This window comes from Hyla sarda, chromosome 2 (genome assembly GCF_029499605.1).
Source record: "Hyla sarda isolate aHylSar1 chromosome 2, aHylSar1.hap1, whole genome shotgun sequence".
NCBI classification, from domain to species: Eukaryota; Metazoa; Chordata; class Amphibia; order Anura; family Hylidae; genus Hyla; species Hyla sarda.
The window spans coordinates 65,677,319-65,704,942 of NC_079190.1; the positions used below are offsets into that span (position 1 = coordinate 65,677,319).

At 38.5% G+C, this 27,624-nt stretch overlaps 1 protein-coding gene across 5 annotated transcripts in view; it reads right to left on the reverse strand.

Annotated features, from left to right (window-relative positions):
• POSTN (periostin) overlaps positions 1–27,624 on the reverse strand; it is a 67,102-nt gene that overhangs the window by 14,002 nt on the left and 25,476 nt on the right. For 4 of the 5 annotated variants that reach the window (XM_056561946.1, XM_056561947.1, XM_056561949.1 and 1 more), the window contains exons 3-19: positions 26,041–26,105; positions 24,019–24,176; positions 23,752–23,916; positions 22,566–22,712; positions 21,104–21,245; positions 19,797–20,009; positions 18,788–18,922; positions 14,408–14,556; positions 13,220–13,356; positions 11,680–11,810; positions 11,077–11,207; positions 10,786–10,888; positions 9,667–9,734; positions 8,526–8,571; positions 3,993–4,022; positions 3,269–3,334; positions 1,078–1,119 (exon numbers count right to left, since the gene is read on the reverse strand). In XM_056561946.1, coding sequence (XP_056417921.1) covers positions 1,078–1,119; positions 3,269–3,334; positions 3,993–4,022; positions 8,526–8,571; positions 9,667–9,734; positions 10,786–10,888; positions 11,077–11,207; positions 11,680–11,810; positions 13,220–13,356; positions 14,408–14,556; positions 18,788–18,922; positions 19,797–20,009; positions 21,104–21,245; positions 22,566–22,712; positions 23,752–23,916; positions 24,019–24,176; positions 26,041–26,105 — 1,928 coding nt within the window. The remainder of the gene's footprint in view (positions 1–1,077; positions 1,120–3,268; positions 3,335–3,992; positions 4,023–8,525; positions 8,572–9,666; positions 9,735–10,785; positions 10,889–11,076; positions 11,208–11,679; positions 11,811–13,219; positions 13,357–14,407; positions 14,557–18,787; positions 18,923–19,796; positions 20,010–21,103; positions 21,246–22,565; positions 22,713–23,751; positions 23,917–24,018; positions 24,177–26,040; positions 26,106–27,624) is intronic. The other variant, XM_056561948.1, reaches the window with a different exon arrangement.

Below are 27,624 nucleotides of genomic sequence, written 5' to 3' on the forward strand. Positions count from 1 at the left end.
TACACTTGGTTTCATTGGTTGATTTAATTTATATGTGGAACTGACACAGAAAAATCTTTCTATTATAGTTGTATAATACTGAGCAAACTACTATGTGTAAACCCAGCCTAATAACACTACAGCATTCTCACAGATAACAGATACAATGCTGACATCAGCATGTCTTCTACCCTCTGATAGGGCAGCAGCATTAATGTGGTGTTGTTTCATTCTCAGTGGTGATGATGCAATTGTGAGCTTAAAGGGGTACTCCGGTGAAAACCTTTTTTCTTTTAAATCAACTGGCTCCGGAAAGTTAAACAGATTTTTACATTACTTCTATTAAAAAATCTTAATCCTTCCTGTACTTATTAGCTGCTGAATACTACAAAGGAAATTATTTTCTTTTTGGAATGCTCTCTGATGACATTACGAGCACAGTGCTCTCTGCTGATGTTATAATAATAAGTCTTTATTTATTTATTTATTGTTGTCCTTAGTGGGATTTGAACCCAAGGCCCCAGCACTGCAGCCGTTAGCATACATCTGCTATGCACGGTTGCTAAAATGGACAGAGATGTCAGCAGAGAGCACTGTGCTCGTGATGTCATCAGTGTTCCAAAAAGAAAGGAACTTCCTCTGTAGCATCAGCAGCTAATAAGTACTGGAAGGATTAAGATTTTTTAATAGAAGTCATTTACAAATATGTTTAACTTTCTGGCACCAGTTGATTTAAAAGAAAAAAGGTTTTCACCGGAGTACCCCTTTAACACTTGAAAAGTAGAGGTGTTCGAAGCAAGAAGCCAAGCATGCAGTGCAAAGTGCAGTCAACATATCAAGCGCTAGCATATTTATAAAACTGTGAATTTCAGTGCTCTATAAAGTGGAAAAGTAAAGTATTGTGAAGTGGCAGGCCATCTCTTTGTACCACACAATTCAATACTGTAAACATGCAGACAGGTAGTGATGGTGAATCATTGCTTTCACATCATAATAGGGACAAACAAATTGCCTAAAAAACATTCAGTGCTTCGCTGTGTGGACACTCGGCCAACAAGCAGTGACTCTCAAACCGTGAGACATCATACTTAAAAATACCTGAATCTGTGTCCCATACGGCGTCTTGCTCCTCAGTCACACCTGATTTATTTGTAAAGTAATATATACAAAGCTTGTTGTTACAACGGCTTAATATGGTGTGTAAAATTGGGAGTCCACATTAGTTGGGGGATGGCACTTACAGAGCCTCTGCCTTGAGTATAATTGTCGAGGTTTGGGGGCTGGTATACATTTCAGAGCATTTAGCTGAAAAAAGACATTTGGGTGGAGAGATATGTCTGTCATGACTTATAAGGTTCGGCTGAGGTCACCTTTAGTGACTGAAAGCAATTGATCGATACATGGCACTTCACAATGCTCCTCCCCAATGTCCTTTCAAGCTTGATGTTATGCAAAGTATTAAATGCAGTCATGTAGAGTAAGAGTCCTTCGATTTTTACAGTGTAACTCTTTCTGGTATCTTATAGAGACCATTGTTTACGGTGACTTTATCTCTAGTCATTTTAAGTTATGTTCTACCAAATTTTAAACAGGGGTTGCCAAGTAAGCAAATATGGTAAAATTAGGTGCGTACAGATATAATGAAAAGTAGTACCAATGTTTAATTTTTAGGGTAAAAAAAAATAAAAAAAACTTGTATCTGTACATACTGTACTCTTTTTTTTTTTTTTTCTCCTGATCACTTACTGGTTTCCTCTCTGAACTATGGTTGCTCTGTAAGCTGTGCTACATTGCTCCACCTTCTTCTATGTGAAGAATCCCCTTCTATGTTCATGTAGAAATGTTTTTCTCTAAATATTGTTGTTACAGTCTTGATCATAATGAGGGATCTGTCCTGTCAAACTAACCTGATCAGCTTTTATGAGGAGGTAAGCTCCATACTGGACCAGGGAGAATCACTGTATATCGTATATCTGGATTTTTCCAAAGCATTTCATACTGTGCCACATAAAAGATTGGTGCATAAAATCAGAAGGATTGGGCTGGGGGAGAATATGTGTAAGTGGGTAAGTAACTAGCTCAGTGATAGGAAACAGAGGGTGGTTATTAATGGTACTTATTCTGATTGGGTGACTGTTACTAGTGGGGTACCACAGGGGTCAGTCTTGGGTCATATTCTATTTAATATATTCATTAATGACCTTGTAGAGGGGTTGAATAGTAAAGTAGCAATCTTTGCAGATGATTCTAAACTCTGTAAAACGGTAAACACAATAGAGGTCAGTGCACTATTACAAACGGATCTGGATAGGTTGGAGTTCAAAAGGAGTCTGGATGCATTTTTGGAGAGAAATAACATTGATGGTTATGTATACTAGATAAATTGGGATAGAACGTTGATCCAGGATTTATTCTGATTGCAATATTTGGAGTCGGGAAGAAATTTTTACCTCCAGCATGAGTGTTTTTCGCATTTCTCTGAATCAACTCAGTAGGGATATAGGTTGAACTTGATGGACTCTGGTAATTTTTCAACCTTATGAACTATGTTACTATGTTACAGGTACAGTAGGTACAATGAGTAAGTCAGGTTAATAGCTGTCATGTAGGATCCTTTACCCCTTAGTGCTTAAATACTGAATCCCAAAGATGCACAGTTCCAAGCAAGGAAACCTTACCGAATCTTGGGCTTAAAGGTGTACTCCGCCCCTAGACATCTTATCACCTATCCAAAGCATATGGGATAAGATGTCTCATCGCGGGTTTCCCGCCGCTGGGGACCCCCTGCAAGCTCCCTGCTGCTCGTGACATCCCAGCCACGCCCTGCTTATGATGTCACGGCCACGCTTCCTCAATGCAAGTCTATGGGAGGGGCGTGATGGCCGTCACACCCACTCCCTGAGACCTGCATTGACATCACAAGCGGGGCATGACCACGACATCACGAGCTTCCACCCCACATCACCAGTCATCCGGCACAGAGAGAAGTTCGCTCCGTGCACCGGATGTCTGGGGTGCCACAGCCGAGACCGCGGGGGTTTCCAGTGGTGGGACTCCCTCGACCTCGATCAGACATCTTATCTCCTATTCTTTGGATAAGGGATAAGATGTCTAGGGGCGGAGTTATATGGATAACCTATGTCACATCCGAAGACAGAGTAACAGAGTTAAAAATAATTCAATTATTAACTCTACTGTGTGCAGTAGCTTTTAAGACACAAGTAGTATAGTAGACATTAAGATTTAGGAGTATGTAAAATAATATACTTTGTAAAAAATGACTGCATACCTGGAATGACTTTGCGAATTGTCTCAGTTCCACCACCAATTACTTTGGTGATAGTTGTCACTGGCTCTGGTACACGTGAAATGAAAAAAAACAAGATCATGAAATAATTAACACAAATAACATACAATACTTTGAAGGAAGTAAATATATGGAAAAATATTTTTCCTAAAATGTTGTTATTATTTTACTGAATGTTTTTTTCTTTTTCTTTGTAGTGACATGTCAGAGGAAAGTTCCCTAATAGTGCTCTAATTAGTGGGACATTTTCTGGAGCTTATTGTTGAAAGACCCTTCCAACAAAAAAAAATTGTTTAAAGTGGACAATTCCCTTGCCTGATGAAAATGAATTGCTATGATTCTGTTAAACTAACGTAAGCCTTATAGAACTAAAAAAAAAATCTCTCTTGTCTACATATAGCCTGCAGGCTCTGTAAACCATCAGTGTTTATATCTCATTGACAAGGCACGTACTGTATTTACCTCTACAGCAGAATTACCCCTAAGCCATACCGGAGGTGAACAGCTTTTACAGATGTTACTTCTGCTGTCTGTTACAACAATCATCTGCTAGTAATTATTGGCCTTGAACTATATTTTTGGGTTTACCTTGTTACTAATGCAAAGAATAAAACAAAGACAATGTTTTTTTTTTTTTTTTTTTACTGCATAATGCTCTCTATAGATTTGTTATGTCATTGGGAATGAAGGAATTCATGTTGCTTACCCTTGATGATTTTAGTTGTAACTTTTGTGACTATGAAAAAAAATAATGAAAATATACATTATATTGTCATAAATATAGTAAAGAAAGTATATAGTAATGCATTCTATTACACAGTAATGTTGATATAAAATTGTTGCCAGATGCAAGATAGTGAGAAAAAGTGAGGGGTCAGTACAGGCAAAAAGAGAAGAAAACTGTCCTTCATGTCTTATATTAGATCCTGTAGCGGTCCTTTCAAGTAACAGTCTCATAATGACAGCTCCTGTCAACATGCCCTAATGGGACATTATTATTTGCCAGAATGTCCACACTAGAAGACCATGTCTGGCACTAGCGGACCAAGAAAGTGTATGAGTTACATGGACGTCCATTTCTGTAAATGGTTATATCATCTTACATCACATTTCCTCTGCAGCTTCCCCATTTATCACCTACGCTTAGGGCTCATATCTGCTACAGAGCTTTGTTCAGGAGTCCATTCAAGTGTAAAATATCAGAGAGGAATGATCCGTTCCACAACAGACACCAACGGATCCCAGTGGATCCCATTAACTTTACGTTGTTTCACAGGCTTTGAGCAGGGAAACAATTATGGCTTGCAGTATTTTTTTTCTCCGCTCATGTCCCGCTGTTTCAACACACTTAGTGATCGGTGTTCCCCTGAATGGAGCCGAATGCTAATAGCCTTAGAGATGCTAGTCAACTTCTTTTTAAAAGTTGATGTCTGCATGAGACAACTTCTGCAACCAGTGTAGCCAATGAAATCAAGACCAATTCATTGTAAAAGAACTGTTTATATTGGGAGATCCACAGGATAGGAAATAAATATCTGATTGGGGGGGTCCAGCCTTTGTGATCCTCCTGTGATCTCCCAATTGGAGCCCTGATGCTTCTCCCTGCTGAGTGCTCCACAACACCGCAACACAGGCCTTTCGCCGCAACAATACCTTTCTTGTGCTGAACATTGACGGCTCGCTCCGCCAATCACCAGTTAAGATAGGACCCCAGTGAGTGTCCTGTCACTGCTCAGCATGAGAAGGTCATCTCAGAAGGCAGTGTCTGTTGTTGTGGAGTGCTTACCTGGGAAAAGCAGTGGCCAGAAGTCAAGAAAATAATTTTGACTGATCTTGCATGTGTGTGTGTGGGGATGAGAGATCAAAGAGGTCTGACCCCCACAATCAGACACTTATTCTGTATCCTCTGAATAGAGGATACATTTATCGTTTTGACAAATTTATATACACTGCTCAAATAAATAAAGGGAACACTAAGATAACACATCCTAGATCTGAATGAGTGAACCAATCGTATGAAATACTTTTGTCTTTACATAGTTGACTGTGCTGACAAAAAAATCACACAAAAATTATCAATGGAAATCAAATTAAACAACCCAAGGAGGTCTGGTTATGGAGTCACACTCAAAATCAAAGTGGAAAACCACACTACAGGCTGATCCACCTTTGATGTAATGTCCTTAAAACAAGTCAAAATAAGGCACAGTAGTGTGTGTGACCTCCACGTACCCGTATGACCTCCCTACAACGCCTGGGCATGCTCCTGATGAGGTGGCGGATGATCTCCTGAGGGATGTCCTCCCAGACCTAAACTAAAGCATCCACCATCTCTTGTACAGTCTGTGGTGCAATGTGGCGTTGGTGGATGGAGCGAGACATGATGTCTCAGATGTGCTCGATCAGATTCAGGTCTGGGGAACGGGAGGGCCAGTCCATAGCATCAATGCCTTCCTCTTGCAGGAACTGCTGACACACTCAAGCCACATGAGGTCTAGCATTGTCTTGCATTAGGAGTAACCCAGGGCCAACCGCACCAGCATATGGTCTCACAAAGGGTCTGAGGATCTCATCTCAGTACCTAATGGCAGTCAGGCTACCTCTGGAAAGCACATGGAGGGCTGTGCAGCCCCCAAAGAAATGCCACCCCACACCATTACTGACCCACCGCCAAACCGATCATACTGGAGGATGTTGCAGGCAGCAGAACGTTCTCCACGGCGTCTCCAGACTCTGTCACGTTTGTCACATTTTCTCAGTGTGAACCTGCTTTCATCTGTGAAGAGCACAGGGTGCCAGTGGCGAATTTGCCAATCTTGGTGTTCTCTGGCAAATGCCAAACGTCCTGCATGGTGTTGGGCTGTAAGCACAACCCCACCTGTGGACGTCAGGCCCTCATACCACCCTCATAGAGTCTGTTTCTGCCCGTTTGAGTGGACACATGCACATTTGTGGCCTGCTGAAGGTCATTTTGCAGGGCTTTGGCAGTGCTTCTGCTGCTCCTCCTTGAACAAAGATGGAGGTAGCAGTCCTTAGGCTGGGTTGTTGCCTTCCTATGGCTTCCTCCACATCTCTTGATGTGCTGGCCTGTCTCCTGGTAGCGTCTCCATGCTCTGGACACTACGCTGACGAAGCAAACCTTTTTGCCACAGCTCGCATTGATGTGCCATCCTGGATGAGCTGCACTACCTGAGCCACTTGTGTGGGTTGTAGACTCCGTCTCCTGCTACCACTAGAATGAAAGCACCACCAGCATATTAAAAAGTGACCAAAACATCAGCCAGGAAGCATAGGAACTGAGAAGTGGTCTGTGGTCACCACCTGCAGAACCATTCCTTTATTGGGGGTGTCTTGCTAATTGCCTATAATTTCCACCTGTTGTCTGTTCTATTTTCACAACAGCATGTGAAATTGATTGTCAATCAGTGTTGCTTCCTGAGTGGACAGTGTGATTTCACAGAAGTGTGATTGACTTGGAGTTATGGTGTGTTGTTTAACCTCTAAATGACCACGGACGTAAATGTACGTCCCGGTGTGGTGGGTACTTTGCGCACCAGGATGTACATTTACGTCCTGTACATGACTGTGAGCATCGGAGTGATGATCGGGTCATGTGCAGCAGGTCCCAGCTGCTGATGGCAGCCAGGGACCCGCCGGTAATGGCTGACATCCGCGATTGCGTGGATATCTGCCATTAACCCCTGAGATGCCGTGATCAATACAGATCAAGGCATCTGCAGCAGCGCGGCTATATTTTATGATGATCTGATCGCCCGCGGCAGGGCCGAAGGGATCAGATCACCTAACATGGCAGACGGAGGTTCCATCACTTGCCTCCGCTGCTTCCCGGCTTCTTCTGCTCTGGTCTGAGACCGAGCAGACCAGAGCAGAAGGTAGCTGACAACACTGATCAGTGCTATGCCCTATGCATAGCACTGAACAGTATTAGAAATCAACTGATTGCTATAAAAAGTCCCTTATGGGGACTATTAAAGTGTAAAAAACAGAAGTAAAACAAAGTTTAAAAAATAGAAAAAAAAATTTGAAAAATCCCCTCTAACAACAAAAAATGTAAAATGTCCCTTTTTCCCATTTTACCCCCAAGAAGTGTAAAGAAAAAAAAAATTAGTAAACATATTTGGTATTGCTGCGTGTGTAAATGTCTAAACTATTAAAATATAATGTTAATGATCCCATGCGGTTAAAGGCGTGAACGCAAAAAAAGAAGTTCAAAATTGCTTTTCTTTTTGTCCCTTTTTATTAAAAAAAATGATAAAAAATGTATAAAAGCTTTATATACACACGTTATATCCATAAAAGGGGCAAAAAAAGAGCCCTCATACCGCTGCTTTTACAGAAAAATGAAGAAGTTATAGGTCATCAAAATAGAGGGATTGTAAACATACTAATTTGCTTAAAAAGTAAAACAATAATAGAAAAGTAAGTAATCATGGGTATAATTTCAATCGTATTGGGAGCTGTCACGCCCCCTCCCATAGGCTTGCATTGAAGGGGTGGAGCATGATGTCACAACGGGGCGGAGCCGTGACATCACAATACTCCGGCCCTGCTATTGGCAGTCATCAGACCCGGAGCGAACAAGCTTCGGGGGCTGATGGTAACTGGGTGCTGTGTGAAAGATCACGGGGGTCCCCAGCGGCAGGACCCCCGCAATCAGGCATCTTGTCCCCTATCCTTTGGAGTACCCCTTTAAGGTCAAAATGGGCTTGGTCCTTAAGGGGTTAAGTATTCCCTTTATTTTTTGAGCAGTGTACATATACACACACACACACACACATATATATATATATATATATATATATATATATATATATATATACACACACACACACACACAATGTATATATATATGTTTGTAGAAACTTGGAAACAACTAAAATATATTAATTTACTTTATCCCTCCGTTTTTCTCATCAGAAGTTTGAATCATGACTCTATGCCAGCATATAAGAATTATATCTATTTTTTTAACTTACAAGAAAGATGCTGCAGTCAGCAAACCACATTAGTCTGGAAATACAGCATCAAAATAAATTTGTTGCGGTATAATTTACCAAGCAGAAAGTGTGGGTATGGTGTGTGCCAGACTAAATAAACAAGGACAGTCGGCAAAGAGAGACAGAGAGATGAGAAAATGCTGTTTTCGATAAATGCCATGTTTAATTAAAATCTATAAACATTCATTCATTTTTGTTCATGGAATAATAAAATCACTTACAGTATTTGGTGAGAGGGATTTCCTTGAATGTGCTTCCGCGGACGAACTAAAACAAACATTACACAGTAGATTTAAAGGGGTATTCCAGGAAAAATTAACTTTTTTTTTTTGATCAACTGGCTCCAGAAAGTTAAACAGATTTGTTAAATACTTCTATTAAAATATCTTAATCCTTCCAATAATTATCAGCTGCTGAAGTTGAGTTGCTCTTTCTTGTCTGGCAACAGTGCTCTCTGCTGACATCTCTGCTTGTCTCGGAAACTGCACAGAGTAGAAAAGGTTTGCTATGGTGATTTGCTTCTACTCTGGACAGTTCCTAAAATGGACAGAGATGTCAGCAGAGAGCACTGTGCTCATGATGTCAGCAGACAGCTCTGTGTTTCAAACGGAAAAGAATTTCCGCTGTAGTATTCAGCAGCTAATAAGTATAGGAAGGATTAAGATTTTTTAATAAACATAATTTACAAATCTGTTTAACTTTCTGGCACCAGTTGATTTAAAAAAAAAAAAAAAAAAAAAAGCATTTTTACCAGAGTACCCCTTTAACATGTTAGAAAAGTAAAAACACAGTATTACCTAGGCCAATAAAAACATAAGCGCTTACAATATTTATTGCTGGCCAAAGGGTAAAAAGAGGAAAACCTTATATGATTGTCTCAGTCAGCTGCTCTTTACTCCTTGATCTAGGGCCAGAACACTCAGACCACGACCGACCAAAACTTTTGACAAGTCTCTAGGACATGTCAAAAGCTTTTTTTCTCTTTTTAAGCTACAGGAGCACTAAAATTACATAACAATCACTGGATGTCCACCCATAATGAGTGTATAAAGTGCTTACAAAGTGAATACACCGTACATCTCAGAATTTATTGAGTTTAGAGACAAATTAAGAAAAGGTAAGGCACTCAAGGCAGGACCGGTTTTACTGCTCTCAGACCCAATTCTGAATTTATAAAAGGATTGTAGCCTCTATTTCTTTCTATTTGACAAAAATGGCTGCATTAAAAGGAATATGTCCATTATTTAACTGCAGCTGAGGCAATTAAGTTATGTTTTGTTGTGATTGTTATGTATTGGTTTCATCTTACAAAGTATTTTGGTGCTTTTTTTTGTAGATAATAATAATAGCATCGTATTGTACCTTAATTGTAAAATATTTTATGATCTTGTTGAGAAGTCCTAGGAGTTGTTCATTGCCAACAGGCACATCTAGAGGAAAAGAAAGTTATGGTAACTTATTTAGAAGCTCTTAAATAAGAGATAGTGTATAAGGAGGAAATATGAATTGACGTTAATATTAAAATTATCACCACCTTAATCATTAACAGTGTCATTAGAAACCACATTAGGGTAAGGTTGCATGTTTATATTCCGCTATGGGATTACCACAACAAAAAATGTGCAAGCAGATTATATTGCTACCCACTGACTTCAATGGGTCTGCAGCAAATCTGCTTGTGGATTTTCCACTGTTGAAAACCCTTAGCAGATTATATGCGTGTGGATGTGCCCTTAATAGAATTCTCTGAGAATTATCTTCAAGAACACCTAAAAAACCACTATTGCTGCTTTTTTTTTTTCATTGTTTACCAATGTAGCTCAAGTGGAGGTCTTGTGAGGGTAGCAATGGTAGCCAGTGAAGGGAGAGGCAGAGGAGCGGTGAGGGGAGATGCGGATTAGTCAGGCAGCAGAATTGAGAATGGATTGGAGGAAAGAGTGTTCAGTGGAAGGCCACAGAGGAGAATGTGGCAGTAGTCCAAGTAGTAGAGGTTGAGGGCATGTACTAGCAGTTTAGTAACATCAAAGTTAAGAAAATAACATATTTAAGAAATGTTTTTGAGGTGGAGGCAGCAAGAGATGGTTAGGGCCTGAATTAGTTGTTTGAAAGACAGAGCGGTGGGACACTGCTTGGCCTTACTTAGCCTATCACTGTCGGCAGTGGTGTCCCACCTAAGTTATTGTCTGTATAGGCAGTTACTGCTAAGACAACACATCTACAGGAACTAGATAATATCAGTGACAAACAGGGACTAAGAGACATCAGACCTGGAGCTGTGGACTAACGGGGTAGGTAAGTTTAGCTTTATTTTATGGTTTACACACCCCCAGCAAAATGAAAAAGAATTCCTGTCCCTGGACAACCCCTTTAAGGCTTTGTCTAGACATAAGTGCTAATATTCTTGGTATGGAAAGTTATGGGTGTGGCAGCATTTTCCACTCAGTCATGTAATTTATGACAGCAATTCTTTAGTATTCTTACCTGCAGGGAACAGCAGTTTGTCTACAACATGAAACACACCATTGGTTGCCATTGAATCTTTTTCCTTAGCGAAGACATCGTTCACAGAAACAGTATCATTAACCTAAAGGAACAGAATATTGGATGATGTCATTGCCTTGGAGGGACAGCTCTTACAACTATGCAGGAATTTATTACTGTATATTTAGATATGTTTATTAAATCATTTGTTAACTTTTGCAATTTTTCAGTCAATTAAACATATAACTAAGTATCATACAACACCGAGGAGAAACATTGACATCTGCTTACCAGTTTAATCATAACATTGCTTCCTTGTAGGGACTTCACAATGTTGGTTACACCAGACTCAAATCCACCACCAATAAATATTCCTGGGGCCAGATGGTAAAGAAGGATGTTCTGAAGAGCCAATTTGTCTCCTAAAAGTGTATATTTGTAAAAGTTAGAACTCTTCATCAAATTGTAGAGGTGTGCTGTCTATATTGGGTTTTTAGGATGAAGAAGTTGCATTTGTACCCAGACCAAATGACCCCTCTATCCCAACCCCATCCCAATCCCAACCACATCAATATTATAAATAGCAAATATATATATATATATATATATATATATATATATATATATATATATATTTATATATATCTTTGGGGGCATAAGCTTTAGGTTATGCATTTGGGTGTAGGTTTCGTAATTGGTTTCGTACTTGGTGGGGATCCCTGCAGTCAGACCTCCAATGGTCAGTAATTGAGGGCATATCATAATGGCATGCCATCCCTTACTAAGATGGTATATCCTCTTTAAGGTCATATTGTGTCAAACCTAAAATTGAATCATAGAAGTTTACATTTGTCTTTAGGTAATTGAAGAAAATACAGTTTTAATCAAACTCACTTTTTAGCAGCTCAATTTCTTCACTGCTGAGACCCTTGAATGCATCATTGGTAGGAACAAAGAGAGTCCATGCTCCAGGCTCTGTCAGAAGTTGCTTCAGGTCAGCATACTGGATCAGGTCTAGGAAAATGCTATTATAAATAGAAACATATTAAATTCAGAAGCTTTTCTCAAGCCAAGGTTAATACTATTATATATGAGCTGGTGAAACACAATAGTGTTTTTTTGACCACAATGCGAGAAGTTGTCAGCTCGGCCAGACCACAGATCACACATAACTCATTCCACATTGAGGTAAATGGTCAGTGAATGTTATAGACTGCAAAGTAAAGAATCCAGTATAGTTCATATAATACAAAAGTAAAGAATCTGAAAGAATCAATCAATCTTATAACGAACAAGTAGATAAATATAGTTCAATATTTATTTACAACCAGTTGATTGGTGTATAGCTCATATGATGACCTAAAGAACCATGGCATTGTGTGCCAGAACTGCTGGTGCCTTCAGGCATACAATTTTAGGTCTATAAGTCCTAGTTTATTTACTAGGCACATATATTTTATAGACAGTATAACATGAAACATCTACAAAACATTTTAAAAAACTATTTACAGTATAATACCAATACAGTATAATGAGAATGTCAGTGTTACAAAGTCTTGTTTTAGATGTGATGTGAGCCACAAAGCCACAAACCAAGACTTGTAATATAGTTATGCCAAACCTAAATGAAGTAAGCTCAAAGAACAGCATAATAGCTATATGCCAGATGGCTTGTGGTTTAATAAACGTTTCATAACCCTGCACTGAAATTACTAATGAAAATGCACAATCGGCAGATCTAAATTAGATGGTTTCTTTTCCAAAATATGATCTCATGTACCAAACCTTTATTTAACTGAAAAGAAATACTTTGCTATGCAGATTGAGCTAAAGCTTCAAATTTGTGTTTGCTTCATTGTACATGGTTTAAGCATTTTAGTGTATGAAGTCTATTACTTAGGGAATTCTCATTTTCATTCCTATTAATGTAGTCTGAGTAAGTATAAGAAACGCTGACTGAAAGAAATACACTTGATATAGCTTGATATAATTTGTATGCATGGGTTCAAGAGCTTCAAGACTGGCTGTAATATTGCACATGGCTAACTTACAAGATCGGCACTGTTTCTTTAATAAAATACAAAAAAACTTTTCTGTAGTATCAAGCAGCCCCTTAAACTTTATAAGGGATGTCCAGTGCCATTATGCCACTGGATACCTGTTGATCATTATTTTCTGGTCCCACTTATAATATGCAAAAGACTACTAATGTCTATTTAAGTGATTGGCTTAGCAGGCATTTCCTGTGTGTTGAGATGGGACCAGGAAGCAAAGTTCAGTGGGGACCCGAGGAGTATCGGCCCCCCCAAAAAAACTAAACATTTGGCAACCTCTATAATATCAAGGGGGTCAATTATCAGTAGAGAAGGACAGAGATCAGCATAGAAAGTATTATTATAATGTATAAAGTAAAATAAATATTTGTAGAATTTACCTGAAACGGTTATCAAGGCTGAGGATATCAAAGAAGGATTTCTCGGCAGGTTTGATTATCTCCCTGAATGTGTGAATGGCGCCATTTCTACCCTCTTTGCTTCCACGAAGCATGCAGGAATTTTCAATGCAGACAGCCTGAAGTTAACATTAAATATCACTGTTAGCGGATGCTTCCATTTCATAGACTTTGATGGCTTACCATCAGTTTCTAAAATGGTTACTTCTCAGAAAAAGGGTAATTGACTTGAAAGTTTTCATTTTACAAAGGAGTTCAAATGGTCACTGTTATTTCAAACAACTTTCCTCCTTGTGATAGTCAATGTAACATATTTCCAAATGACTTAATTTACCAAAAATTACTACCTCAGAAAAAAAAAAAAAACTCTAAAGACTTGATTATTAGGTGACTCCCTGCCATCTGCTGTCCACTGCCTGTTGTCAGGGTATTTTTGTCTCTAGTAACATAGCTAAATAGGGCTGAAAAAAGACAAGTTCAACCTGTACAGATACCAAGTAGAGATGAGCGAACTTACAGTAAATTCGATTCGTCACGAACTTCTCAGTTCGGCGGTTGCTGACTTTTCCTGCATAAATTAGTTCAGCTTTCCGGTGCTCCAGTGGGCTGGAAAAGGTGGATACAGTCCTAGGAAAGAGTCTCCTAGGACTGTATCCACCTTTTCCAGCCCACGGGAGCACCGGAAAGCTGAACTAATTTATGCAGGAAAAGTCAGCAACCGCCGAGCCGAGAAGTTCGTGACGAATCGAATTTACTGTAAGTTCGCTCATCTCTAATACCAAGGACAAAGCACAGGAAGTGTGGGTCGGGTTAGCCTTGTTTCATGTGCAGGAGAGACAGAGCGTGAGAAAGCCTGCAAGCTGTCTGTCAGTTTTATATGTGCTTGAATGGGACACAATGGCAGTCCAGAGAACAGCTGCTATAGAATGTACCGCGTGTACTAGTATATGCACATGTAAACAATGAAAATGCTGTGCAGTGGGAATGCTGTGAATTGGAACCCCATCAATCTTTTAATTTTGAAAGACTCTTAACATGTCATCTCTTGTCTATGCAAAGGTGTATTCAAAGTTTACAAGAGCACTTGAGGACCCCTTTGTCAAAGTCAAACAAGCAGCCACCAATGCCTTGAATTAAATATCAAGTATATAATTTAAAGGAGATACTTACAGTGCGGTATACAAACACTCTGAGAGTCTTTCCACTGAGGGTTTCAAGTGTTTGACCATTGTAGAGACCATTAAGGAGAAACTTCTGCTTAATAACATGGTTCTGCAGAATCAGCTTCAGAAGACGTTGATCCATTCTCAGTGTTTCATCTGCAGCAATAGAGACACGCATCATTGGAAATGTAAGAAATAAAACTTACACATTTTGTAAATTGTCTTGTTGACTTTAAGGCACAGCTGAACAGAATATGTCTCACTTCACACTACTGGGGTGTCCTTAATTACAAGATACCAGTCATCACATTTGCTACCTAAATATCCTGCTACCTGAACCATGAGCCATATAAAGAGATGTCTTCATCAAGGCTGGTGGGGTAGGGAGAAGCCATCAATGACCCGTGGTTCAGGCAGCATACAAATAATCTGAATTTTGCGCAGCTCAGCTTCGCTCCTTTTGCAGAGCACGGATCTATGTCAGGCCAGACATCTACTTGACTTGTCACAAAAAAGAGGTTGCTGATCCAGCTCATTCTTAAAACTTGCTTTTTATTCTGTATGCAATAAAATCATTTCACATGCTGCAACACCACTGTGAATTCTGCATCTTGAGTGTCTCAACATGTTTCATGCGCAAGTGCGTGAAACATATTGAGACACTCGAGACGTGGGATTCACAGTGGTGTTGCAGCATGTAAAAGCATTTTCATGCATACCGAAAAAAGAGCAAGTTTTAAAAAAAAAAGAGCTGGATCAACAACCTCTTTTTTGTGACAAGCATGAAAGTAATCCCAAGTTCCCTTCAAAGTCTTTTAGCCCTCGTGGCTCTTAGGACAGGGAGCAGAGATCACTTTGATCGACTCTATTAGACACAGAATGTATGTTTGGCAGTCCATGAAATATTCACTTTTGCCGATTAGAAGTCTATAGAGTTGTCCAAGTGAAGGTCTATGATCCAAATGTGCACTCCTGGGAGTTTTAAACGTGCTTAGAATAACAGATGTTCCTAATAACTGTACAAGTTCTCAAGGGTTGAGTGACCAGTCAGACATACACAACATTCTCATGACATATGTTCCATTATTAGCGGAATTTCCTCACTTAAATTACGATCAGGTAGTGATGCAATATTTTTGCCTGTTCTTGCTTCTGTCACATTCACTTAAAGTGAAGGATCACTGTCTTCATGCAAAAATGTGTTCTACATATATTGTACATACAGCAGAGCCAATTAGTCCCTGGATAATAATGCCAAAATACTTAAAGGAGATTTGCAACCATAAACACTTATCCACTATCCACAGGATAGAGGATGAGTGTCTTATCACAAGGGTCTGAACACTGGGACCCCCGCGATCTCCTCTATGGGGCCCTGGCTCCACCACAGCTCTCTTATGCAGGAGGCGTGTCGGCCGCAGCATGACGGCCGCAGCATAGCCCAGCGGTCGGACCTTCTGCAATCAGACACTTAAAAGGAGATTTGCAACCATAAACACTTATCCACTATCCACAGGATAGAGGATGAGTGTCTTATCACAAGGGTCTGAACACTGGGACCCCTGCGATCTCCTCTATAGGGCCCTGGCTCCACCACAGCTCTCTTATGCAGGAGGCCTGTCGGCCGCAGCATGGCGGCCGCAGCATAGCCCAGCTGTCAGACCTTCTGCAATCAGACACTTAATCAGAACTTATCCTTTTAATAAAACATGCAATAAAGTACACAAAAAATGACTACCAAATAGTGACCATATTCCACGGTTGTATCTGCTCTACAGTACTGCAACTCACTACTCAATTAAATCGACCTAAGTCCAAAACATTTCACCATACAACAGTAAAAGGAGTAATGGTAAAGTTCCTAGTGGTCCAGGGCTGTGATGGTGGTTGACATGTCCAACTTTGAAGTTGCGCCTGTGATTCCAGTCTTTGGGGGTGAGCAGTTTGCCTCAATGCTTTCTATCCCCTTTCAGTATGCTACATTCTCTGCTTTACCATTACTTCCTACTGATGCTGAATGCTTGTCAGTCTCTAAAGTCTCTGATGCTTGTCAGTCTCTAAAGCCAACTGTGTGACCTTTGACAGGCAGCTGTAGAAGCAGTTACTTGAGAAAATAGCTTCAACCAATGGAACCTAGACTAACCTAGTCTAGATTACATATAAAAAAATGTTATAAATATATATATATATATATATATATATATATATATATATATTATATATCTGTTAACCCCAACTATAGGGGTACTTGAACTCTTGCTCCTTCTTGCCATTGTTTGTGTACAGTGCTGAGATATGGTACTTAACCCCTTAAGGACCAAGTGTTTTTCTGTTTTTGCACTTTCGTTTTTTCCTCCTTACATTTAAAAAAATCATAACCCTTTCAATTTTGCACTTAAAAATCCATATGAGGGCTTATTTTTTGCACCAACAATTCTACTTTGTAATGACATCCGTCATTTTACCCAAAAATCTATGGCGAAACGGGAAAAAAAATCATTGTGCGATAAAATTTTAGAAAAAACACAATTTTGTAAATTTTGGGGGCCTCCGTTTCTACGTCGTACTTTGTTTGGTTAAAAATGAAACTTTCTCTTTATTCTGTAGGGTAATATGGTAAAAATGATACCCTACTTATATAGGTTTGATTTTGCTGTACTTTTGGAAAAAATCACAACTACATACACAAAAATTAATACATTTAAAATTGTCCTCTTCTGATCCCTATAACTTTTTTTTTTTCCGCACACAGGGTGGTATGAGGGCTAATTTTTTTTGCCGTGATCTGAAGTTTTAACCTGTACCATTTTTGTTTTGACTTTTTGATCGCTTTTTATTCCTTTTTTTATGGTGTAAAAAGTGACCAAAAATACGCCATTTTTGACTTTGGCGATACCACATATGTTTATTTTTATTATGTTGATATATTTTTTATATGGAATTTTGGAAAAGGGGGGGTGATTTAAACTTTTAATAAGGAAGGGGTTAATGTGTGTGTTTTTAAACTTTTTTTTTTTACTTTTTTAGACTCCTTAGGGGACTTTTAGGAGGAATAATTTGATTCCTCATACAGATCAATGGGATTCCATAGAATCCCATTGATCTGTGTGCTCTGCGCTCGATTGATAAAGCCTGGTCATGCTAGAGCGCAGGAGCCGCCGCAGCAGGAGAGGAAAGCCCTCTGGCTAGCTCAGCAGTGGATCACCCCCCCACGATCACGCTGCGGGGGGCAATCCACCCCACTGGACGACCAGGGACAGGATAAAGGCATCTTCAGGCGCTGCTGTCAACTTTGACAGCGGCAATCTAAAGGGTTAATAGCTGGGGGGCCGGCCGGTATGACGTGGGCTCGAGTCGGGAGTCCGCGTCATACCCCGTTAACAGCCATTGGACGAGCATAGATGTCCATGGTTGTTAACGGGTTTATTTGAAAAGTCAGACATTTTTTGGGCTTGGATTCTGCAAGAAAATAGGCAGCGTCCATGTGATCCTCACAGCCACTGCTCTGCTGCAAAGGCTGGAACTGGAGAAAACTCCAGTTAAATTTAAATCCAGACTGTTAAACTTTTGTGAAAGTTTTTGATAATGTGTTGGCAAATATGTAGCTTATTAATGAGTCACTTATATATGTTAATGCAAAAAAAAATGATCACTTATTATATGCTGTGTGCGCAAACATCCGTTTTTCCATAGATTTACATAAAGCATATTGAGGGACATTTATCAATGTTTGCTTATGTATTCTTTTTTTTAGCAATTTTTTCCTTACTATTTTTTTTGCTTATGTGTGACTTATCTATCAACTGGTTTCAGCCTGTTGATAATTTTCTTTCACGTAAGCAATTTTTCCTTTTTTACTTTGGTAGTAGCTTTTTCTGCTCCATGTTTGAGCTGGAGTAAATTTAGTCAATTTTTAACTCTGTTGCGACTTTTTTTTGCGCAGTTGCGACTGTCGCAGTTAATAAATACCTGACTACCCGTAGTCCATTTTAAAATTATTACTACGTAGTTAATTTTTGGAAAACTTGCTTTTCTCGCTTTCCAGTCAAAAAGTCGCACAAAAAATCGCGTAGTTGCAGTTGCGACAATTTTGCGACAATTATAGTAAAGAAAACCTGACTAAACCCGTTGATAAATGTCCATAATTGTTGCTAAGGCAAAATTCTATGATTTTGCGCTTGCAATTTTAAACTAAATATGCATTGGAATACACTGTGTAAACATAGCCTTAGAGAAGAAGTCTTTTAGATAAGGTTAGGTTGATGCAGCAACTTTCTAGAAACTATATGAATAATTGTTGGCAGGTTAGAGTTTCCTATATAATTTTATAGCTATGAAATCATTCATTTACTTGACATATTAAGTTAACATTGAAGGTTATTCTTACCAGAGAAAGCATCATTCAAAGGAGCCAGAAGAGTATATTCTGCCTCAGGTCTCATGGAGGCTGCCAATCCCATTTGTGCCATGAGATCGGTAAAAGTGGTCTGTTGGCTTCCTGCAAGTTCCATAACTTGCTTTGCTGAAATGGTATTGTAAATTAAGTTAGTACCGTGAATGTTATTATATTTTATTTATATCACATTTCTTCAGTAAAAGTAAGAAAATGTCATGGTGGCATTGCTTTAAAAGCGCTCTCACCCTTCATAGAACTACTGGGAACATGTAAGAAGTCTATGGTCCCGTATTGTCCATATGCCTTTGATCTCATATGGAAGCATAATAATAATTCTTTATTTATATAGCGCACACTATTTCCGCAGTGCTGTTCACTAAAATTGGTCCCTGTCCCCATTGGGGCTCACAAGCTTAACCTATCAGTATGTTTTGAAGTGTGGGAGGAAACCCAGACAAACACAAACTCTTTGCAGATGTTGCCCTTGGTGGGATGTGTACCTAGGACTCCAGTGCTACAAGGCAACAGTGCTGCCCATACAACATTTTGTTTTTTTTAAATTGTATATTATATTTAATACATAACAATATAAAAATGCTATTACCCTCTATTTATAACCTTCTTATGTTGTAATAGGGATGCACCTTATGGTGGTACAATGACTAGGGAACCAGATCTATGTGTAGTGTCGTAAAGGGTCCATGAATTCCCTGTGTGTTTGAGGCCTTAACATTTGGCCTCTGTTTAAAAGACTGTAAACATGGAAGATAATCTCCTTAGCATGTTCCATGAAAGAGGAATTTTCTTTATTCAAAATTCATTAAAATAATACCACAAGTACATGGCATCATAACAGCAGATCACTTAATGCTGACGCGTTTTTAGCAGCTAGGTTATCTTATCATAGTCTTCGTTGCAATTAGTCTTGATGGCATAGTGGCAATTGGTAAACTTAACCAAAATATGTTGAAGTATTTATCCATACAGTCTTGATACTTACCAGAGTCAGGGATAAGAACCGCATCAATCAGGTGAATGACACCATTGGTTGTGACAATATCCTTCCTGTTTACAAGCTTCTTGCCATTAATGGTCAAGCTGTCGCCATCACATCCAACCTGAAGAGGACTTCCTTCCAGGGTATCAAAGACTGCTCCACCCATTATGGCCTCAGAACACTGGGCAGTGTCCAAGATGTGGAAGTTAACCAGAGCTGAAAAAAAATATATAAATTATTATGTATATACTTAACACAATTTATCATTCATGCTTTCTATTTACATTTATAGGATAAAATACACTAACAGGGTTATTACAATCTTTGGATCACTAATTGGAGGTAATCTCTGTAAGGAACTTTATCACTATACAAATAACTAGATAGACCACACATTGAATTTTGTGTACTTGTATAATTTTGGGCACCTGTATAAAAGGAGGACTTGGCTGAACTGGAGAGGGTGCAGGGGAGGGTGACAAAGATAATTAATGGTATGGAAGGATTACAGGACCAAGGCAGGTTATCAAGTTTGAGGTTATTTGGTTTAGAAAAAAGACGTCTTAGAGATGATCACAATGTATAAATATATGAATGGACAGTACAGTGATCTTTCTAGTAATCTTTTTTTTTTACACATAGGTAAGTAACCATAACAACAAGGTATATTCTATATCTAGAGAAGAGCAGGTTTCAACATCACAGACGAAGATTCTTTACTGTAAGAGCAGTGAGGCTATGGAACTCTGCTGCATGATGTTGTGTGTTCAAAATTGACCTGAATGCCTTTCTTGAACCCTATAGCATTACGTGGTACCAATGATAGGTACTGGATTTCTAGATATGGGATGTTGATTCCGGGTATTTATTCTGATTGGCATGTTTAGAGTCGAGAATAAGAATTTACCACCTTGTATGGGGCAATTGGCATTTGCCTAATGTCACTTTTTTGTCTGCATCAACAAAAAAGTGACATAGTAGGATTATCCATTTTACTTGATGGACTTTAATCTTTTATCAACCGTATCATCCATGTATCAATGTAACTATAACTAATACTTTATTGACTATCCAATTCAATGCTAATGTTACTTTTGAACTTCATCAAGACAGACCATACAATTTTGGAGTATTCTCTTTTCTGTATTATTCTATTGGACTCCTTTATCTTTTGTTACCATCGGATTGACAAGTATGGAACATATTTACCAAGACCACAATGCTCCCACCACCATGCCCAATTGGCCTGGCATCTGCACTGCTTTCAAAGGGCTGATGAAAGCCCTGTTGATATCCTATATTAAACATACCTTCAGCTGCCTTTTTGTCAGACATAATCCTTTCTAGAACATCTTTGGGAAGTTTATTAAAAGCATCATCAGTTGGAGCAAACAGGGTGTAATGTCCAGCTTTTCCAAGTTTTTCCATCACCTCTGAAGCAATAGCAGCTGTCTGAAAAGTAAAAAGAATTGAATTTTAATATTCTCTTTACCCAGTGTGAGGCATCCTTCATTGTTACTGTCATTTAAATAAACTTTTGACATGTTGCACAGACATGTGAAAAGTTTAGATTGGTCGGGTCTCAGCCCTGAGACCACTTTGGATTGTTGGATATAGCCAGGTAAAGAGTTTGGCTGTGTGCTTCACTCTTAAAGGGGTACTCCTCCCCTAGACATCTTATCCCCTATCCAAAGGATAGGGATTAAGATGTCTGATCGCAGGGGTACCACCGCTGGGGACCCTTGAGATCTCCCTGCTGCACCCAGCATTTGTTGAGATCTTTGGGTGCAGCCCCAGAGGCTCCTGAAATCACGGCTGTGCCCCGCTCGTGACATCATGGCCATGCCTCCTCAATGCAAGCCTATGGGAGGGGGCGTGACTTGTATTGAGGGGGCATGAGCATGATGTCACGAGCGGGGCACGGACGTGACGTCACAAGCCTCCATCTTGCATCACCAGTCATCCGGCACGGAGCGAAGTTCGCTCTGTGCATCGGATGTCTGGGGTGCCACAGCCAAGATTGCGGGGGTCCCCAGCGGCGCGACCTCCATAATCAGACATCTTATCCACTATCCTTTGGATAGGGAATAAGATGTCTAGGGGCGGAGTACAACTTTAAGCTTGCTGCCAAGTCTGACCAGATTGCAGGAGATGGTCCATATAGACTTATAATAGGGCCCATCTCCTGTAATTCGTCTGATCAAACAAGCCAGGAAGGGACACACACAGCTAAACGCTTTACCCATCTGTATCTAAAGTGGCTCTTAGCAATGATATCCTGACTGATCTAATTTTTCACATGTTTGTACTATAAATTATCTAGAGTGCATTATAAGTGAGGTTTAAACAAGATTATTTTTCTGAAAAAGAATAAAAATTTTATAAAATCAGCATAAAATTAGAAGTTGTATACATCTCGACTACTTACCTAAAATACTATACAATCATGTTTTCTTAATAAGGATTTATGTAAAATATTCTACTATACACTTCTTTTTTTGAAGATGATGTATACTAGTATTCCCCAACATGTTGATACCCAGCTTTTGCAAAGCTGCAAGCTACAGGCTGGGAAACACTGGTATATACCATCAAAGACACTTGTGCCATGAAAAACTGTTGAATTTGGTATGAACCAGGAGAAACCCTACAAAACATACATGCAGATCTGTATAAACTCAGCAAATGACATTTAAAAACATCCTTAGGGGTTGATGTAGCCCCAAGGATTCTTAAGCATAAAGCATGCTATGTTTACTTAAGAATACCTACTCTGAAAGATGACAAATCATCTTCAGAGTCAACAAAGTCCTCGATGGTGTTTCCCACAGCTGTCACAACACGATCAATCACATGGACAACACCATTGGTGGCAATCTGGTTACCATGGATAACTCTTGCACAGTTTACAGTAACAATCTGCAATAAAAGAAAGAAGACAGGAAGATTAAGCACTAAAAACATATACCAATCCTCAGAAAACCCTAACAGGAATGTCTCACGTATTGCATTTTTCTTCTTTTATTTAATTGTAAATAAATAATTTGTTATTTATTTTTTAGTTTTAACCGGTTGCTGTCTAAGGACGAGACGGCTCTCATACATTCTAAGGACAAGCCCTCATACATTCCCGTAAACGAAAAAATAAAAGAGTTAAAGGGCTCAGAAGATGACAATTTTATACATACTAATGTTGGTGTATGTAGTTATCATTTTTTTTTAAGTAGTAAAATAAAATAAAACCTATATAAATTATTAATCCTTGTAACCGTATGGACCTACAGAATAAAGATATGGTGTCATTTTTACCAAAAAGTTACAAAATGGCCTTTTTTTTTCAAATTTTACCCCACAAATATTTTTTTTCTGGTTTTGCCGTAAATTTTGTGGTGAAGTGATTGATGTCATTATAAAGTACAGTTGGTGGCACAAAAAAAAGCCCTTATATGGGTCTGTATGTGCAAAATTGAAAGCATTATAATTTTTAGAAGGTGATGAGGAAAAATCTAAAGTGCAAAAACAGAAAACCCCTGTGTCCTTAAGGGGTTAAAAATGTTCCTGGGAGAGAGAAAACCTTTCACCCTATATTGTTTGTACTTTGGCATACTTATCATATGATGCATTTGCTCATAAATTTTCCTTTCAGATGATAGGGCATAGCTGAGCTGGAATCGTTTTTTAAAACATATTTATTATTTGAGACATTTTAAAAAGTCACATATTTTTTTGCACAATCTCACTTATTTTGATGGGTGGCATAGAAACCTACAAGGCATAAAAATGATTTGAAAAATGTACAAAATTCATATATTGATTTGGGAACTTTTGAATTGCATTAGAGAAAAAGATGTGTGGAGTTAAAAAGACAAAAATTATAGATTCTTCCATACAATCTATACTGCATAATAAACTCAAATTGTGAATATTGTCTTAAATACAATACAAATTATGGCATTACCCCATTAGTGTAGTGGTGGATCAGAAGAGGCTGATCATTGAACATGGAAGTTAGAGTCATTCCATTCTTAAGATCCTTGGTCAGCATTCTCTTATCAAGCATGTGGTAATGTAAGGCATTAAGCAATTCAATATTCACATTGCTGAGGAGCGATGCCCGGATCTCCTAAAATATAAAAGAAAACAAAACATTTTTTCACAATCTGCATTTTTTTTTTTTTTTTTTGTTATTATTTACATTATTATTAGAACCAGTGAATGTACTTACAGGATCCAGCAAGTCCCATGCATCATTACTGGGTGCAAAAAATGTATAGGAGCCAACTCCTTCAATCTCCTTCCTCAGGTCTGACTGATCAGAGTATGATTGTGTTGATGTGGCTCCCACAATCCCAAGAGTTCCATACACATTGTCAATAGGAGCAACTGATATTGAAGGGGGAAAAAAAATCATCAAAATATATGTGCATGTTTTTAGCAGTATATCAATAAGGCTTATGCAGGTTTCAGTCTTATCCTGGTAACTGGCAGCCTACTAGCCACCGTACAATATAACAATGACGTCAAGTGATGATAGATCATGATACTTGGTGTATATTTACATTTTTTATTGTGCATTCACTGCTTTTAGCTTAACTTTGGCAAGTAACAGTGACGTGTCAACATTTTTGATTAGTCAGGGTGTTCAGACCAAGATCAATCACTAGAACGAGCCAGGAGAAGTGCTCAGCTGAACACTTAGGTAGAGTGATCGGGGGAAAGGGGGGAGTCCTAACACCCAGACCCCGATTGACCAAAACTTTTGACATGTCTCTGTCACATGTCAAAAGTTTTTTCAAAAGACAGGGACACTTTATGGAATTCATAAACATTTTTTACTAGATTAATCCTTTAGAAATAAAGTAAGGTTTATAGGCTATATTCACCCTCACAATCAGCATTATTTTATTTTGTAAATAATTTTTATTTTATTCATCCTATAATTTGTTTCTACAGCTCTCATATAGACCAACATTTCTCCATAATAACAAGCCCTGTGTAGTTTGATCCTCCAGTTATTCTATATAGGATGTTCATTAGCAAGACAGGGCAAGGGCTTCAATGACAGGGGATATGACTGCTAGGTCAGACTACACAGGGCTTGTTTGTAGTCTGTTGCCCTGGAGATACATAGTGATAAAGACATGAAATAGTAACTTATTTTAATGATAGATATTCATTTTTTTTATTTTAGATGCCTCAGTGCAAAAATGCTTACTAAAACCACTAAGCCTGAAATGGACACATTGTTCTCTATCATAGCACTCAATAAATTAAATCAGTCTCCTATAATGGCAACAATTACATAACCAAATGAAAAGTTCTATTTATTCTTATGAAACCCGGAATAAAAGCAAATCCTAAGAACAGATTAACACAATCATGAATCATGTAATGTTAGAAAACATTTGTCAATATTTGGAACATCTGTAAAAGGTAAATTGTTTTGCCTTCATAGACAATTTACGACAAATATCCATGGCAACACCAGGTGATAAAATGGACAATAATCACATAATTCCTTGTTTTCTGGACAAAAATGTACTTAATAACTCTGCTGGCATGTATCTTTGTTGGAAAGACTGAGTCACTGTAGAAGTGTCCGAAAGAATGTAAACTATAGGGCCTTTATTGCCCAGGAGATTAATACTTTAATGCTAGGGAGCTCATGAGCTTTAGAAGCTATACTGCAAGCAACATTTCCATCAATAAGTAGAGGGGGTGAGATTTCTCCTTGAGGAGATCCCCATTACTTGTGTGTGGAGCATCAAAGGACATTAGCACTCCACTGGGAGGGGGTTCTGGCTGAGCTTGTGATAGGTATGTATAGTGGGTTTTGTACTGACAAGGGGCAACAAATCCCAAATTAGAGTTGTCTGCAGATGGGTACTTTCCTTCTGTGGAGATCTCTGGCTTGGCATTAAATTCCAATCAGTTTTTAAAACTTTGTAGTTGGAGTGAAAAACTGATGTTTAGGAAAAACTACCAGAAAAGGTGGTTTCATAGAGCTGCTCTGCATATTCTCTCTTCCCATGAATAATTAAGGTCTGCATGTGAAGGGAAGGGGGCAGGACACCAATAGGGGAAAATGTGGAGGGCAGCATGGGTTGAAGGGGAGGCTCAAGTCAAAGTTTTGTCCTGGGGCCCAAGTAATGCTCCTGTCAATAATTGAAAAGCAAAGTGGACAGACAGATAACTCATTGGGCACAAACAGTGGGTCACAAATCAAATTACTATAAAATTGTCATACCTGCAGGGCATCCTTGTTGACCATTCATTTTCATGTAGCCAGGGCAGCATTCATAGAGGACAGTGCTGTTCAGAAAAAGAAATATATAAATAATTAAAGGTACCAGTGACAATGAAAATAAAAACACCATTGAATTATTTATAATGAATTAAATTAAATTCATTATAAATAATTCTATGGTGTCACTTCACTCATAATGTAGAAATATACTTTATAATAACTCTAAAGTTCAGATATACAGTATCTCACAGTGAGTCCACCCTCACATTTTTGTAAATATTTTTTTCTATCTTTTCATGTGACAACACTGAAGAAATAACAATAGTGAGCACACAGCCTATATAAGTGTTTAATGTTGTGTCCCCTCAAAACACTAAGCTCACAGACATTAATGTCTAAACACCCCTAAGAAGAAATGTGCAAATAGGGCCCAATTAGCCATTTTTCCTCCCCGGTGTCATGTGACACAGTGTGACAAGGTCTCCGGTGTGAATGCCGGTATTTGCCAAAATGTTTGGAAACTATAAAGTATTGCTTAAAGGGGTATTCCAGGAAAAAACTTTTTTTTATATATCAACTGGCTCCAGAAGTTAAACAGATTTGTATATTACTTCTATGAAAAAATTGTAATCCTTTCAGTACTTATCAGCTTCTGAAGTTAAGGTTGTTCTTTTCTGTCTAAATCCTCTTTGATGACACCTGTCTCAGGAAACGCCCAGTTTAGAAGAGGATTGCTATGGGGATTTGCTTCTAAACTGGGCGTTTCCAGAGACAGGTGTAATCAGAGAGGATTTAGACAGAAAAGAACAACCTTAACTTCAGAAGCTCATAAGTACTGAAAGGATTAAGATTTTTTAATAGAAGTAATTTACAAATTTGTTTAACTTTCTGGAGCCAGTTAATATATAAAAAAAAGTTTTTTCCTGGATAACCCCTTTAAAGTAAAGCTGTTGTCTAGATTCTTTGTAAATGTAAAATATTGAACTTGTTCCTTGTTTGTGTTCCATTATAATATTTACAGAATCCCCTTGTAATAAAACCCTAAATAACCTCCAATTTAAGCACAAAAAAAATGTATAGATCCATCTTTGTTACATCTGTAGAACATGACTTATGGCAATTGGCCAAATAAAGCAAACTTTGCTGAAAATTTTAAACATCTATAGACAACAGCTCATATTACAGAAGAATTCTTATACCATGAAGAGCAGCACTGGGATATTTAACATTAGATGATACAACTCATTGTGCTGATCATTGTTTAATGGGCCACGAGTAACATGATACAATTTTAACACATCCTAAAGTACAAGGTTATTTGCGTAAGAGATCATATGTATAATGACAGATTTGGGTCTCACCCATTGGGAGGTAGTCATCTCTAGAGTCATGAACACATCAAAGAGCTTCAACTAAGCTAAAATCCAAATTGGAGTCAAGTCTATTTTAATCTTTACATTTTAACATGTTTTAAAACATTTTTTTCATCATGTGACAAAAGATCATCTTAAAACCTTCCATTCTGTCCTTAGAAGACACCATGAAATGGGAACATTGCCAAATGTAGGACAAAGTAGACTGGAA